This window comes from Armigeres subalbatus, chromosome 2, assembly GCF_024139115.2.
Source record: "Armigeres subalbatus isolate Guangzhou_Male chromosome 2, GZ_Asu_2, whole genome shotgun sequence".
Classification (NCBI taxonomy): Eukaryota; Metazoa; Arthropoda; class Insecta; order Diptera; family Culicidae; genus Armigeres; species Armigeres subalbatus.
The window spans coordinates 51,131,903-51,147,266 of record NC_085140.1 but is presented as its reverse complement, the minus strand read 5'-3'; the positions used below and the strand labels follow the sequence as shown (position 1 = coordinate 51,147,266).

At 40.1% G+C, this 15,364-nt stretch overlaps 1 protein-coding gene across 2 annotated transcripts in view; it reads left to right on the top strand.

Moving 5' to 3' along the window:
• Positions 1–12,751, top strand: part of LOC134208652 (protein artichoke-like) — a 181,347-nt gene extending 168,596 nt beyond the window's left edge. For both annotated transcript variants that reach the window (XM_062684416.1, XM_062684417.1), the window contains exon 2: positions 10,011–12,751. In XM_062684416.1, coding sequence (XP_062540400.1) covers positions 10,011–12,071 — 2,061 coding nt within the window. In that variant the 3' untranslated portion in view covers positions 12,072–12,751. The remainder of the gene's footprint in view (positions 1–10,010) is intronic.
• Positions 12,752–15,364: the final 2,613 nt, after the last annotated feature.

Below are 15,364 nucleotides of genomic sequence, written 5' to 3'. Positions count from 1 at the left end.
GCTCGCGCGCGGGGAAGAGCTGCTTTCTTGTAATCAATAAAGTTGAACCTGTAGCCACGCCCCTTTGGGGAGTGTGTGACGGTTACACAATATTTGCCGTCATACCGGACAACAAAGAGGCGGGACTAATGAGCCATCTTTATTGATTATAAGAAAACTGCTCTCCCGCGTGCTCGTGGCATTTCAGCACCTAAAAACTTATGGATGAGTTGAATCATCGTATGTTTTCTGTATGTATGTAGAATCACGAGCGCGCGTAAAACAGAGAAGCTGCAAAAATGTTTTCGCATGGATGACTATCTACCAAAAATTATAAGTGTTTCTCTGAATCGTGCTCTCGTGATTCTACTACCGACGGAAAACAATCTGCTATCACCAAGCAATTAGGTTTTACTTTGATCAAAGTTCATCTCGCCTCAAGTTGTGACTTAAGAGCTACTTTCATTGATGGTAGCCAATCGTTAGTAAGGGAAATTACGGCTTTGGCAGGTTTTGTTCTATTATTGTCAGGGGCTTTTCTGTAACTAATTATGCTCAAATTTGGCCTAAACATTCTTTGCATATCAAAGAATATTGTGGCCAAATTTCATAAAATTTGGTCAACCGTCCACTCCCCTCCACCCAGAAAACAATAGAACAAAACCTGCCAAAGCCGTCATTCTTCCTACATCATACAAGAAAATTTTAACTGAGCGCTGCTAATGTTAATGACGACGACCGCGCGACCCACACCCTCGCCGGGAATAAAATTTCCGGTAGGAGCTCCTCGAACGGTAGGAGCTCTCGAACGAAATGGCTCGTGCGCGCGGAAGAGCTGCTTTCTTGTAATCAATAAAGTTGAACCTGTAGCCACGCCCCTTTGGTGAGTGTGTGACGGTTACACAATATTTGCAGTCATACCGGACAACAAAGAGGCGGGACTAATGAGCCATCTTTATTGATTATAAGAAAACTGCTCTCCCGCGCGCGCGTGGCCCATTCCAGTTCGAGACAGCAGCACGTACGGACGTGTTTTTTGTTCGCGCATTTTGATGTTAACTACGTCTAAGGGGAAGCCTCGGATACGGGGTGCAAAATGAAAATTTCCAAATTGGGGACCGTCACGAAATCATGTAAGATTTCAAACGGTAATGGCGACTTTATCTTTCGACGGATTTTCGAGATTTTGTTATTAACAGTTTCGGAAACTTTCCACCAATTTCCTAATTGTATTAAAACTATTCATTATCAACGGCAAACTATTGAAAATGTTATTTCTTTCCAAACCGGGTGAAAAATTCAAAAATAATCAATCCCGTTCTTAAATCCCCAACACGGACATCAGATTGCAGTAAGGTACGGGCCTTTTGATCCACTGCTTCTTTTTTCCTGTTTATAAAAAGCCCCGTGTTTCGCGTGCGCACGTCATTTTCATTCTGGATTTCATGGAAAGCGGACCAAGGCGTCCAGAAGCGGTCCTAGCGACAACAGCTGTGGTGATGCGGATGAAAATTTTTTGTTCGATAATGGTGGCGGTCGTGGCAACAGCAGTACATCTTTATATCCATGTTAGAAGCAGCATTTTTGGATCTGGCAATTAACGGCGTGCGTAGAGCCGAATCATCAGATGGCTGTCGCGCAGTCCAGTAGTTGTTGTTGCTGCATCGGCGGAGTTGCTGAGCAAATTTTATTCCAAATACACATGGGATATTGGAAAAATCGGTTCTTCTCAGGACTTCCATTCTATACAAAGGAAGATTGAGGCGAGGCGAACTTTTTTAAAAGTGCAAATTAACCGCTTGGAGACGCCATAAAGTTGCCTGGTGTCCGTAGCAGAATCACGAGCGCGCGTCGGAGGGAGATGCTACAAATATGTATTTGCATGGATGGCTTCAGTGGCAGTCAAGTTTAATTCTTTCAAGATTCTTATTTGGTTTTGTTATTCCAGCCTATGGCGTGGGTCGTGTGGTCGTTAGTGATTCGAAATATGCATTATTGGGAATTAATCGATTCTTCTCATGGACACCATTTTAAACATAGGAAGATTGAGGCGAGACGAATTTGTTCAAAGTACGACGTCGTAGCAGAATTACGTTGCCGTTCGTAGCAGAATAACGAGCGCGTATTGTTATTGTAGAGAGCTGCTGCAAATATGTATTCTTGCACTGGCACTAGATTCTTAATTTCACCAAACTGTTTTACGTAGTTTACGTCGGGCGGTCGTGTCTTGTACACAACCCTTATGATTTTTTTTATCCCTAAAAGCACCCCTTCATATGGATTTGCCCGATCGCGGCGAATGATGTTAAAATCGGGAAAATGAAAGCTTACATCTGATGTTAGCCATGTTTCACATAAAGCGAAAACATCGCATTGTAATTTGTTAACTAAAAATTTAAAAATATCTAATTTTGGAAGAATACTTCGACAGTTCCACTGTAGAATCGAAATCATATGAGCCTTGTCGACGAAATTAGTCATCGAAGGATACGAATGACTCGAGGAGGGGCATTTTTGCAGCCAGTTGCTTCAGTAGAGGAATCAGAATAGGAAGAACAGTTTTGGCCATGTTCTTCACGGGGTCGGAAGCATCGATGAAGTTGAGGATGAGCTCCACGATGCCAGAAAAAGTGAACATTGGAGTGCTCGGAGGTTGTTGAACACGCTCTTTCTGGCAAAAAATGGAGCATCTGGGATTTTAGATGTCCCCGGAAGCGGTGGAAACTCACGTTCATCCTGGGGCCTGTAGCATAATCGAAATTGTACTAATAATATTAGTAGAGTAGCTTGTAACTTGTATTTTTCTGTTGCATAATGAATCTACAAGTATGAATTTACAAGACTAATATTACAAGTAAACCGCACTAATAATATTAGTGGAATTTACAAGTAACTGTTGCATAAAGAAAATACAAGTAGAAACTATTAGCGTTGGCTTGTAGTTTCTTTTACAAGTATGAATGGTGCTGTAATTTAATTTACAAGTAGCTTTTATTTTATTATTTTAGCTGTGCAAAGTAATTATGTATAGTTTAATTGTTTTTAACGACTTAACAGAGAAAGAAACTATTATTCTAGTTGCTTCAAATTAACATATAATGAAATACATACTGGGCACTAAGAATAAATTTCTCGTTCCCATATAACACTGAGAATTATGAAAATTGTCAAATGACTTTGCATATAGTAGAAGTAATTCAAGTGCTGACATCAAGTATTCAAATGGAGCGCTAAAGATCATTAGCAATTATGCAGTACACAGAAACCCAAAACTACTCATAAGTGGGTTGTTTTAGCTCAAATCCGCACTTTGGACCAATAACCCTATTTTGAGTCAAATGAGTTTCCTAATACTTAGTAGTTTAACTTAATCCACTTAAAACATATTAACCAAAGCTGAGTTTGGTTTACCCAAAGTTGACTTTATTCATCTCAAAATTGAGAATATATTAATTTACTGAAATTTGTATTATTGTATTATTATACTAAACAATCTTGTTTAAGACCATACATATTGCATTATGTTTGACAACAATCATGGGAAAGAAAGGAAAAACGGAAAATTACCTAAATTCTGAGTAGAATTTATTACGATATTTTCATCAGCAAGGATTTTGAACTAAAGAGAGATCGTCCAAATTTCATAATCGAATTAGAAGCAAAATCTAAACCCGCATAAGTCTTACACAGTCGTAAATTAAACCCTCTTCAAAAACCCACAACAAACAAGTCTAGCGGGATTCGATTTATCATGGAGGATACGTTTGCGTAACTCGCCTTAATTAAAACTTAAGTCAATCCTAAAGATCACGTGAAAACGACTCCAGTGTGCATTACATTGGCTTGGTTAAAAATACCAAAACCACGAAGCCGGCTTAAACCGCGGAATCAATAAATTTACAGAGAGTGTTCCGTGCATACCTATCGCAGTCAAAATATATATTCTATCCACAAATTTGCAAACAAACGTAAACAAATCGTTTACCTCCTCATTGACAGTGAACTGTCGGATGAATTTCGACAGGTAAATGAACCTGACGGACTTGTAATTTCAACCTTACTAATAATACAAGTACTTATATTATTAGTTGGCAAAAGATTATTATGCGACGCAAATTACAAGTACTTGTAATTTGTTGACTTGTAACTTGTAACTTGTAGCTAATATTATTAGTCTGATTATGCTACAGGGCCCTGATGTGTAACCACAAAAGTTGAACGTTTTTGAGTTCCACCTGCGTTTGATTTCGCCATGTTGGAATGGGGCTCTCTTTGAGGCTGTTTTCTAGACTTTTTCGAGGGACGCTGCAAGGAAACAAATGCATACCCACAATCATGAATAAAAAATCATGAAATCATGAATCATGCCAGCTCATGAAATCATGATTATAATTCATGATTTCAGGAACATTGTTCATGGTACTGCGCAATCTTCAACAGTCGGCAAAATGCATAACCGGTTATACTTCGATCACTCCTTTCCCAAGAAGTGAGAACGGCTGAAAGGTAGCATGCCGGACTCTCACTCGGTGTACTCGAGTTCAAAACCCCTGTTGACCTTTTTTTCTTATTTTTCGATCTCAACAACCAAATCGTAACGCATTGGTTGCGTTACGCGAAAATAAATCATGAAATCATGATTTATATTCATGGTGTACTTTCATAACATGAAAACACGTTGGGTTCATGAAATCATGAATTATTTTCTCATTTCCGGGAACGGATTTTTACCCGTGTGGCTTTGTTTTACTCGTTTCCTCGTTGAGCCTTTGAAAACAAAGGCCCCATTTCCAACTTCGGAATCAGAGCTACCTTGATCGTCCAAAGGAAGAGACGAGTAGATGGTGTCAGAAACAACTGGTGAAACGGCCTTCCTCAGCATTTCGGCGTAGCTATGTTGAGAACGCTGCTGAAGAAAACGCTTCTGGTGGATTCGGCGCTGTATGTATACGTCGGGCAAGCTTCAAGAGCCTGTGGAGGGCCTTCATTGCAATAGACACATTTCGGTGGCGTCTTGCACGCGCCATCCACATGCTTCTCTCCGCACGATGCACAGCGAGGTTTATTGCAGCAGTACTGAGCGGTGTGGTCCAGCTGCTTGCAATTAACACAATTCATCAACTTCGGTACATACAGCCGAACAGGTAGACGAAGTTTGCCAGGTAGTGCGGACCCGGAAAAGGTGACGCAGAAAGATTCAGACGGGGAATAAATCCGCTTCTCTCCCTCCTGCGACACCGAATACATTTGCTTGCAATCCAGTATCGAAACAGGAGGCAAAGAAGCGTTCTTGAAACGACCGAAACCTTGCTTCAAATCGTCGCATGTCATACTTCCCTCCGTCACCACCCCCGCGATCTCACAAACTGCTGACGGTAAATAGACCTTATATGTATTCGAGAGTGAAAAGCTCACAGGTGGCAATCTCGTTGGCCTGTTTGCGATCACTGACCGTGATGCGAAGCTTACTGGACCCAACCAGGTCAATGGTCGTGACAGACGGTCGTGATCTGACTTATATTCTACTACGACTTATATTCTAATGTAATGCCAATAAGAAGAAGAAGAAGTTTCTGCCTTTAAGGAAATATTCGAGAATCGAACAATGATTACAAAATTAGCATCGTATTCTCGGAAATATCAGAGCATGCAAGGCAAATGGTTTTTGGCATATTGTGTTCGGGTTCTGATAAATAAAGGTTTGCCACTAGGTGCCTTTGTCAGTAACAAACTCTGTTGATGACAAAGAGTATATTGTTAGGCTTTGCTCGAATATTGATTCCCTGCCTCCTCCACGTGCCGTCCGCCATCTGCACACCACCATAGATGGTACACAGCACTTTCCTTTCTAAAACTCCCAGTGCGCGCGGTCACCAGTGAGCCCAAGTACACAAATTCTTCAACCACCTCGATTTCGTCACCACCAATAGAAACTCGTGGCGGGTGGCTTACATTGACCTCTCTTGAGCCTTTTCCTATCATGTACTTCGTCTTCTACGTGTTGATGACTAGCCCAATCTGTTTAGCTTCGCTTTTCAGTATGATGTAGGCTTCCACCATCTTCTCAAAGTTGCGTGCCATGATATCAATGTCGTCGGCGAAACCAAATAACTGGACGGACTTCGTGAAAATCGTACCACTCGTGTCGATCCCTGCCCTTCGTATTGTCTCATTCAAAGCGATGTTGAATAGCAGACACGAAAGATCATCACCTTGCCGTAACCCTCTGTGCGTTTCGAAGGGGCTCAAGAATGCCCCTGAAACTCAAACGCGAACATTGACTCTGATCACTACCTCGTTGTCAGTAAAATTCGATCACGGTTGTCAACTGTATCGAACGAAAGATCACAGCGAACGATGCGTTTCAATATCCAGCGATTATCGACTGAGTACCACCAGAAACTCGACGAACGGATAAGTGATATCAACGTTAGTGACAACATCAACGATCTATGGGAGTCGATCTATCGAGCGGTGAGAACAACAGCACGAGAAGTGGTAGGCACTGCACAAAGGCGACCCAGGGTTGGTTCGATGTGGAGTATCAAAGAGTGACAGACGAGAAGAACGTTGCCAGAAGCCGGATGTTGGTGTCGGGTACCCGATCGAATAGAGATCGGTACAAGGAAGCAAAAGCAGCCGAAAACGAATCCACCGCAGGAAGAAGAAAGAATATGAAGAACAAGTGATTAGCGAGGCGCAGGAAAAAATGGAGCAGAACGATATGCGGAGGTTCTATGAGTCTGTCAATGGCGTGCGGAGAAAGACAGCGCCATCTCCCGTCATGTGTAACGACCAACAAGGGAATTTGCTGACAGATAAAACTGAAGTGGCTGCCATGTGGAAGCAACACTTCGAGACTTTGTTGAATAGTGAAAGTGACGGTGCATCGGTGAGCAGAATAAATATATGCGACGATGTACAAGCTGTGGAGTCGCCTACACTAGATGAGGTTAAAAAACCTGTTAAAGAGCTGAAAAACAATAAGGCTGCGGGGAAGGACCAGCTCCCGGCTGTACTTCTCAAACATGGCAGTGAGCAGCTTTATGAAGTTCTGCACCATATTATGTCGAAAATATGGGAAGACGAGGAAATGCCTGCTAGCTGGTTGGACGGCCTCATTTGTCCTCTCTTTAAGAAGGGGCACAGACTGAAGTGCGCCAATTACCAAGGAATAACCCTCCGTACGTACAAAATTATGTCCCGTATTCTGTTCAACAGATTGAGACCGCTTGAAGAGTCCTTCGTCGCCGAATACCAAGCAGGTTTTCGTGAGGGCCGATCAACGACGGATCAAATGTTTACCCTGAGACAAATCCTTGATAAATTCCGGGAGTACAACTTGCAGACACATCATCTGTTTATTGATTTCAAGGCGGCGTACGATTCAGTGAAACGGAATGAATTGTGTCAAATTATGCTTGAACATGGTTTTCCGGCTGATTCATATAACGTTGATTCATATAACGTTGGACGGATCGAAATCAAGTGTAAGGGTTGCGGATGAAATATCGACGTCATTTGTTACCTTAGATGGATTAAAGCAGGGTGATGCACTCTCGAATCTACTGTTTAATACAGCGCTCGAGGGAGCGATTAGGAGAGCTGGTGTGCAAAGCAGCGGTACCATTATCACAAAATCGTATATGCTCCTGGGATTTGCGGACGATATCGATATTATCGGGATTGATCCGTGCCGTGCCGTGGAAGAGGCTTTTGTGTCTTTTAAGAGGGAGACAGCGAGGATTGGACTCACAACCAATACCAGCAAAACGAAGTATATGGTCGCCGGCAATCAACGTGGGTTCATCAGTGGTGGTGGTAGCGAAATGGTGCTGGATGGTGAAAGGCTTGAAGTGGTAGAAGAATTTGTGTATCTTGTAACATTACCCAAGCAACCAAAAGTTCACATTTTACTTAAATTTGTTCCTAACCGAACCAATTAGTTCACTCTTGGTTCACATCGAGTTCCAAGCACCTTAACAGAACTTCAAAGCTCATTTTTTGCGCTCCAGCCATATCAAAAATTACTTAAAAAGCAAGCTGCTTAAGCCAAAACATCCCATCTTATCCGTACTTTTGGTTTCTTGGGTAGTGACGTGCGATAATGATGTTACCCGCGAGGTGAAAAGGCGTATTGCAGCTGCAAATGGGGCTTATTACGGACTTCGTAACCAGCTTAAGTCCCGTAGTCTGCAAACGAAAACAAAACTCGCGCTGTATACTACTCTGATTCTTCCGGTAGCTTTATACGGCTATGAAACATGGACGTTAAAGGAGGCTGATCGGAGAGTTTTCGGAGTGTATGAGCGTAAGGTGCTGCGGACAATACTCGGCAGTAAACAGGAGAACGGTATCTGACGGCGCCGAATGAATCACGAATTATAGCAGGGGGTTGAAGGGCTGGATATTATAAGGTTTATTCAACACGGAGACTACGGTGGGCTAGTCACGCTGTTCGTATGCCGGAAGAACGTCTAGTGAAGATAATATTTAATAAAGAACCCGGAAGAGACCGCAGGCTTCGTGGAAGGCCACGTACACGATGGCTTTTTGCAGTTGAAGAGGACCTGAGGGCGCTCAATGTTCAGGGCGACTGGAAGCGATTGTCCCAGGATTGAGTCCAGTGGAGAAGAATACTCCATTCGACGTAGGTTCATCGAAGAGCTGTAGCCCATCAGGTATCAAGTAGAACATGGTCGATTTGGTTTTCCGTTACTTGATTAAGTGATTTCCATGTGGCCTTGTAGATATTTTTGTGGGGAAAGAAAGTGCTTCGGACTACCATTCCGCGGGAGGCTGCAAAGTTTATGCATCGTTGGCCGTTGTCGTTCGATACGGTATGCAGACTATCCGGTCCGATGACCGGTCTATACATTTCCTCCCTTCCTACCTGTGCGTTCATGTCACCGATGACGATTTTGACGTCCCGCAGTGGGCATCCATCGTATGTCTGCTCCAGCTGTGCGTAGAACGCTTCTTTCTCGTCGTCGGGTCTCCCTTCGTGTGAACTGTGCACGTTGATGATGCTATAGTTGAAGAATCGGCCTTTTATCCTCAGCTTGCAGATCCTTGCGTTGATCGATTGTCACCCAATCACGCGTTGGCGCTTTTTCCCAGCACTATGAAGCCGGTTCCCAGCTCGTTGGTGGTGCCACAGCTTTGGTAGAAGGTAGCCGCTCTATGCCCGCTTTTCCACACTTTCTATCCTGTCCAGCAGATTTCCTGCAGCGCTACGACGTCGAAGTTGCGGGGATGTAATTCATCATAGATTATCCTGTCGCAGCCTGCGAAGCCTAGCGACTTCCAGTTCCATGTTCCAAGCTTTCAATCGTGATCCTTTTTTCGTCGCCTAGGTCGTTGCCGATTGTATCGAGTTGTATTATCTTCTATGTCGTTCGTAATGGTTGTTTTCAAAGGCGGCTTATTAGGCCTGCGCAAACCTCCTGTCTCTTCGGAGGGCCGTCGTGTCCGGGCTGTTTAGCGTCCCACCTAACACCAGGACTTGGGCTTGTGCGCTTTGATCGGCACACAATCGCTTTGGCGGAGCCTACTTTCGGATACATGCAGCTTTTTATAGAGATTTAACAGGGCCCACTGTCAAACCTCACCACATCCTAGGCAGGCGCCACAACTCGCAGATGGCCTGGAGAGGGATCGTCAAGTCCTTGGACATAGTCCCTGCTGCCCCTAAAAAAACTTAGAAAACATCCATAAATAACGTAACGCTTTGAGGGGCGGGAGGGCTTGAGAGAAGTCTGACGAACCATACAACAATTGTGGATGCTTCATACAGAAAGTGTGACATAAGGAGGAAATGGTCGGGTTTTGTGTTACATAATCAATAGATCTTCCCTTATTTAAACACATGCAGACATTACTGAATTAAAAAGGATAAGCATCACAGTCCGTGTTTTTCAGTGAAAATAATCGTTGATCAAATATCCCGGCTGAGATGACTTGTTTTGATAAAAACAATCACTTACATTTTACTGGAGAAGATTATCATTTGTTCTTTTTATTATTTTCAGATGATGCGTCCTCCTTCAATATTGGCCATCATTGGTATTTTCATGTTGAGAAACACCTCGTCATACAACATCATAGAAAGCATCAAAACGGACAACCCCATTACAGACGAAACAATGTATGCCAAATATCCAAACCTTCGCGAACTGGACATGAGCAACCAGACAGAGTTTGAATTTCCCAAAAATCAAGTTTTGCTTTCACACGACGAATTGTCCTCATACATATGCAATAGTTGTGGAGTACACTCCATCTATAAGTCATCGCTGTCGAAATTGCCCCATCTAACGTCGCTAGAGTTGAGAAAAAATTCTCTCGAATACATCCACCCCGATTCATTTGCCCACAACTCCCGGTTGGACAAAATCGTGTTGGCTGACAACGAACTGATCGCCTTTAACGAAGAAAGCAACCTACGACACATAGACTCTCTTTCAATATTAGACTTAAGTCTAAACGTCAAACTGGATCTTAATCAAGTAAAGCTGAGAAGTGAAAGCATATCGATTTTCCATTGCGACAATTGCAACACCTTCTATCTGGATCGAAACACGTTTGCCGGCATGCCCAGGATTTCGGAGATCTCACTGAAGAATAATCCAATCGAGCAAATTAACAATGACGCAATAGATTTCCTTAGCCATATGAAATCCCTGATACTCGATGGTAACCGTCAGTTGAAGTTTTTATACATAACATCCGGATCACTGAAACGACTGAGCGTTCAAAACTGTTCAATAGAAGGAGTTATATACACTGAAAATCTTCCAGCTCTGGAGTCCCTGAATGTTCGAGGAAATCGAATTACTCATCTGGAAGAGCTACAACTACTGGAAGGCCAGAACTTCAAAACAATACTATTGGATGATAATGAAATCAGAAAGATTCCTGAGCTTCTCATAAAATTGCCAAAATTGGAACAGCTGTGCATTGACCAAAACTTGTTGCAACCATACGCACATACACAAGAGGTGACTTTGATGTATAAAATAAGACATCTACGCAAGGACTGCTACTCCGACAAGGATTTCTTTCATCAATTTGAGTACCTCCTGCCGAGTGAACACGGACGTGCAGTTTACAGAAAGAAACCCGATCACCCTGTTACCAACAATGGAATCATAGACTTATCCAACAAGGACATCGTTTTCATCGAACTGGATTACCTCGTCGACTATCGCACTGCGAAGCAATTGTTATTTGACAATAATCATAGGTTTAATTTAAGAGAAGCGCAGATTTTTCTAATAAGTAATTCATTAGAAGTTTTATCCATGCAAAACTGCTCTATAACTGCTTTATACGACACCTCATTTGCGAAACTACCTAGCTTGAAAATCATATATCTTCAAGAAAACAATATTAAGGCTCTGCATGAATCATTTTTCATAAACAATCCAGCAGTAACCTTCATTAACTTATCGAACAATGAGCTGGAGTTTGTATCCCTCACTGCATTTCAGCACCTCGATAACTTGGAGACCCTCAAACTAGATGGGAACAGAAACTTGGCTAGCTACAACAAAAATTTTATTCTAAGCAGGTCGTTGCGTTACTTGAGTTGTGCATTCTGTGGATTCACACTATTGAATAATAAGACCTTTGCTTTGTTGCCAAAGCTACTAGAGTTGAATCTTGAACACAACGCCATAGAAATCGTTGAAGCCGGCGGACTGCGTCACATGCCACGACTGAAATACCTCAACTTGAACAACAATCCTCTGAAGTCGTTTAGCCCCTTTCCGGAACAACTAAGCCATCTGCAAACACTTTGTCTGGGCAGTCAGACACTCGATGGTACCACGCTGAACCGTTTAGAGGCCCATATCAGTCGAGTGACGGAATTGGAAAAAGGTTGTAAAGACGACAAGTTATCCGAAAATTTAAGGAGAAGAAGCAACAGCAGAGCGTCTACAGAGGAAGAAACAGCACAAAAACCACGGAGATTGACCCAAATATCGGAAGGTTTTGCTAACAAAGCTAGTCTTCTGTTGCTGGTAGCTTCCTCAATCCCAGAATTGTGGAAATATGTGCACGGTATAGCAGCTAGAATGTTTCTCTGAATGTTTATAGCAAAAGAAATCTCCATCAAAATTAATACCTGGAGCTTGTTTTATCCTTTTCCTTTAAGTTATTTACTTTCGCTGTTGTTCAGTTTAACAATTTCTCTTGTTATTTTTTTAGTATTAAAGTTTGATTGAAATTTAAATTTAGAATGGTAGCTCTCGCAAATGTACTTAGTACACTTATCATGTTTTGTTTGAAACTATTTTTGTCTTTCTCGTATATTTTTTTTTGATCTGCTGACAAAAAAATGATTCAAATTTTGAGCGATAATGTGATATTATGCAAAAGCAAAAGAATTAAATTGAAGGTTTTTATTAGTCTTTTAAGGAACATTTTTAAGGAAGAAGGGAAAACGCTAAAATAATTTTATCTTTATTTTACTGAAATTGAGATTTTTCTTATTAATTTTGTTTAGAGTTATGATGAATCCAATCACTACCAGTAGAAATGAAATGAGTAGAAATGATCGATAAAGCCGATAAACAAATCATTTGTAGAGTATTGTAGATAATTTTTGTAGTCAAGAATTTGATTTGAATGTTTATGAGATGAATACTAATTTATCCCATTTTAAATTAAAAGATTTTGTCCAATGTTTTTTTAATTTTTTTATCACTGCAATGCTAATGAAAAATTATTAAAAATTATCTTTATGACAAAATTGTTTAGTAAAACAATAAAGCATTATATATATATATATATATATATATATATATTGGAAGGGTTTTGTTACTTTAATTTAAAGGTATAATTTATAACAGTAATAAGTAATAACTATTTACCTAACTTTAAAAAAAATCAAAGGGAAAGGTGTAGTGAAACGTATTTAGAAATACATTTATTTTTAAAAGTGATTCATTACGTGATGAATTTATTATTAGAAAGAAAAAATCACTAAAATAAACATTATTATAAAAAGATGTTTCAGCCAAGTGCTGCGAACCTATGTAATAATGTGTAAAAGATTATAAGGGAGTATAAGGAAACAATTAGTTATCTAAATAACTTCTTTTTGCTAAATATTTGCAACATGGGAGCTATGAGATGAAGAACAGTTACCCTGTGTATTTTTTTTGTTTTGGTTTTGGATTATAGTAAATATTTTCCATACGTGTTATGTTTTATTCAATTTATATTTTTTTTGCGTTGCATATTTATTATTTCATTATTTTATTTTAGTTATATTTTATGAGAAATACAAACATATTATTTTTGCCCACAAGAAGACATCAACACCATGTCGAAACGTTGGACAAATAAAAATCTTGTTCCAATTCTTAAAGACTGCGTAGCAAGAAGTTGAAAGAAGAAATTACAAAAAAGGAAAAACAATCTGTTTTTACCACGTTTTACCAGGGTAAAATGTAAAGGTGAAAATAAAAATTAGGAGTGTGAAAAGTTTACACATTTTGAAAACAAATGAAAATACAAGATGAGAAAATATATGCTATTTCAGGTCGGGAAATTATACATTGCTTATGCCTGGTCTGTTTTAAAATATTATAGTACTAGTTTATTTGTGAACGCAGTAGCGCCCATGGCAAGTGTTTAGATTATTTTCTGCATTAAAAAAATCAAAATTTTCAACGTCTGTTGTCTGTGATTTTTTTCATCAAATGCTGTGTCTGGTTATCACTGATTTTGTTTTCTGCATCTGATAGTAAAAAGAATTGAAGTGTCAAATAATTTATTTTTTTAGAGAATTTCCCCGCGTGCTGCGTCTGGTTGGCTAGTCACCGGATAGACAAACAGGGCTATTATATTCATGATAGTTTGATCACCATTTTTAAGTACACACTAGCAAATTCTCTTAGTATGGATAGAATAGCTTTTTTGAAAATTGGACTTTCCGTTTTTATAAGACACGTTGTTTTATTATTGATATTCAAAACAGGGATAATAGGATCTGGAATAACAATATTGGTGAATAATTGGTAGCAGATGAAATCAATTCACAGCATTCACAGCATCGTCAAATCTAAATAGAAACAGTATTTTTGCAATTGATAAAATGTACGAATACGTCTTTACTCAAAAGTGTAGATTTTTATAAGTGCACTAAACCCATTTTTTTTATAATGAAAATAAAAATATATATACGATTTTTTTAGCAGACTTTCTTTTCAGCTAAATTTATTTTAGAAATGTTGGGGATAAAGATCCAAGAAAAATTAAATTTTGAAAGTGTGCATTTAATAAAAAAAAAACTATGAAAATGATGAAATAGTAAATTATTAATGATATGGAAATACTAATATCATCTTCCAAACTTGGACGTACATGTTCATGATAGAATTAGAGGCGAAAGTATAGAATTGATAGTTCCGTTAGGATACGGCAGGCATGAAGAATATTTTTATAGAAGTCGATTTGAAAGCGAGCGGAGGGCAATATTTGTGATGGCACATATCACACGACCTTCCTTCTGCCAAGCTCCCGTATGAAGGGGGAGGGAAGAATATCAGTGTGGAAGCTGATATATCTTCACTGGCAAAAGGAAGGTGGTTTGACTTGCTCATATGCCATCGTGTGCGGAAGGATTTTCTATCGACGAGTACTGTCTCCAAATTTCTAATATGACATCAGCATTTAGTCGAATAGGATTTTTATTGCACAGTTCTGTTTTCTCATTGCGTCCGTCTCGTCGCAACCAACTTGGCTGCCTCGGACGGAGAGAACAAAGCAGAGAAAGGCACTGCTGATGCTGTACCGTCGACCAATAACAGCTGAATTGATGGATGCCCCCCCCCCTGAATTGATATGTGCCATCACAAATATTGCCCTCCGCTCGCTTTCAAATCGACTTCTATAAAAATATTCTTCATGCCTGCCGTATCCTAACGGAACTATCAATTCTATATTTTCGCCTCTAATTCTATCATGAACATGTACGTCCAAGTTTGGAAGATGATATTAGCATTTCCATATCATTGTAAATCGTTTAACTTCACGTAGAAGTAACACACACGAAATCATTAATTTAGTAAATTATTGATAACTTCCAAAGAAAGAACAGAATATTTCAACAGTATTTTGAATTATTGTTTTACTGATTTTGTTATTTTTAGGCAAATAGCATTTGAAGGCATTTTTTCATCTAATAAAAATATCACACGACGGTTAGAAGATAGAAGAAGACATACTTATCATATCTATCAAAATTACGCGTTTGGTATCCTAACGAAGTCGAAGTTACGAGAAACTTTCTCCAAGGATGCTCGCAGGTTTCACGAGTCTTCCTCGCGTGCTGTAACTCATTCTTCCGCCGGCAGCTGGACGTCTCCCCGCG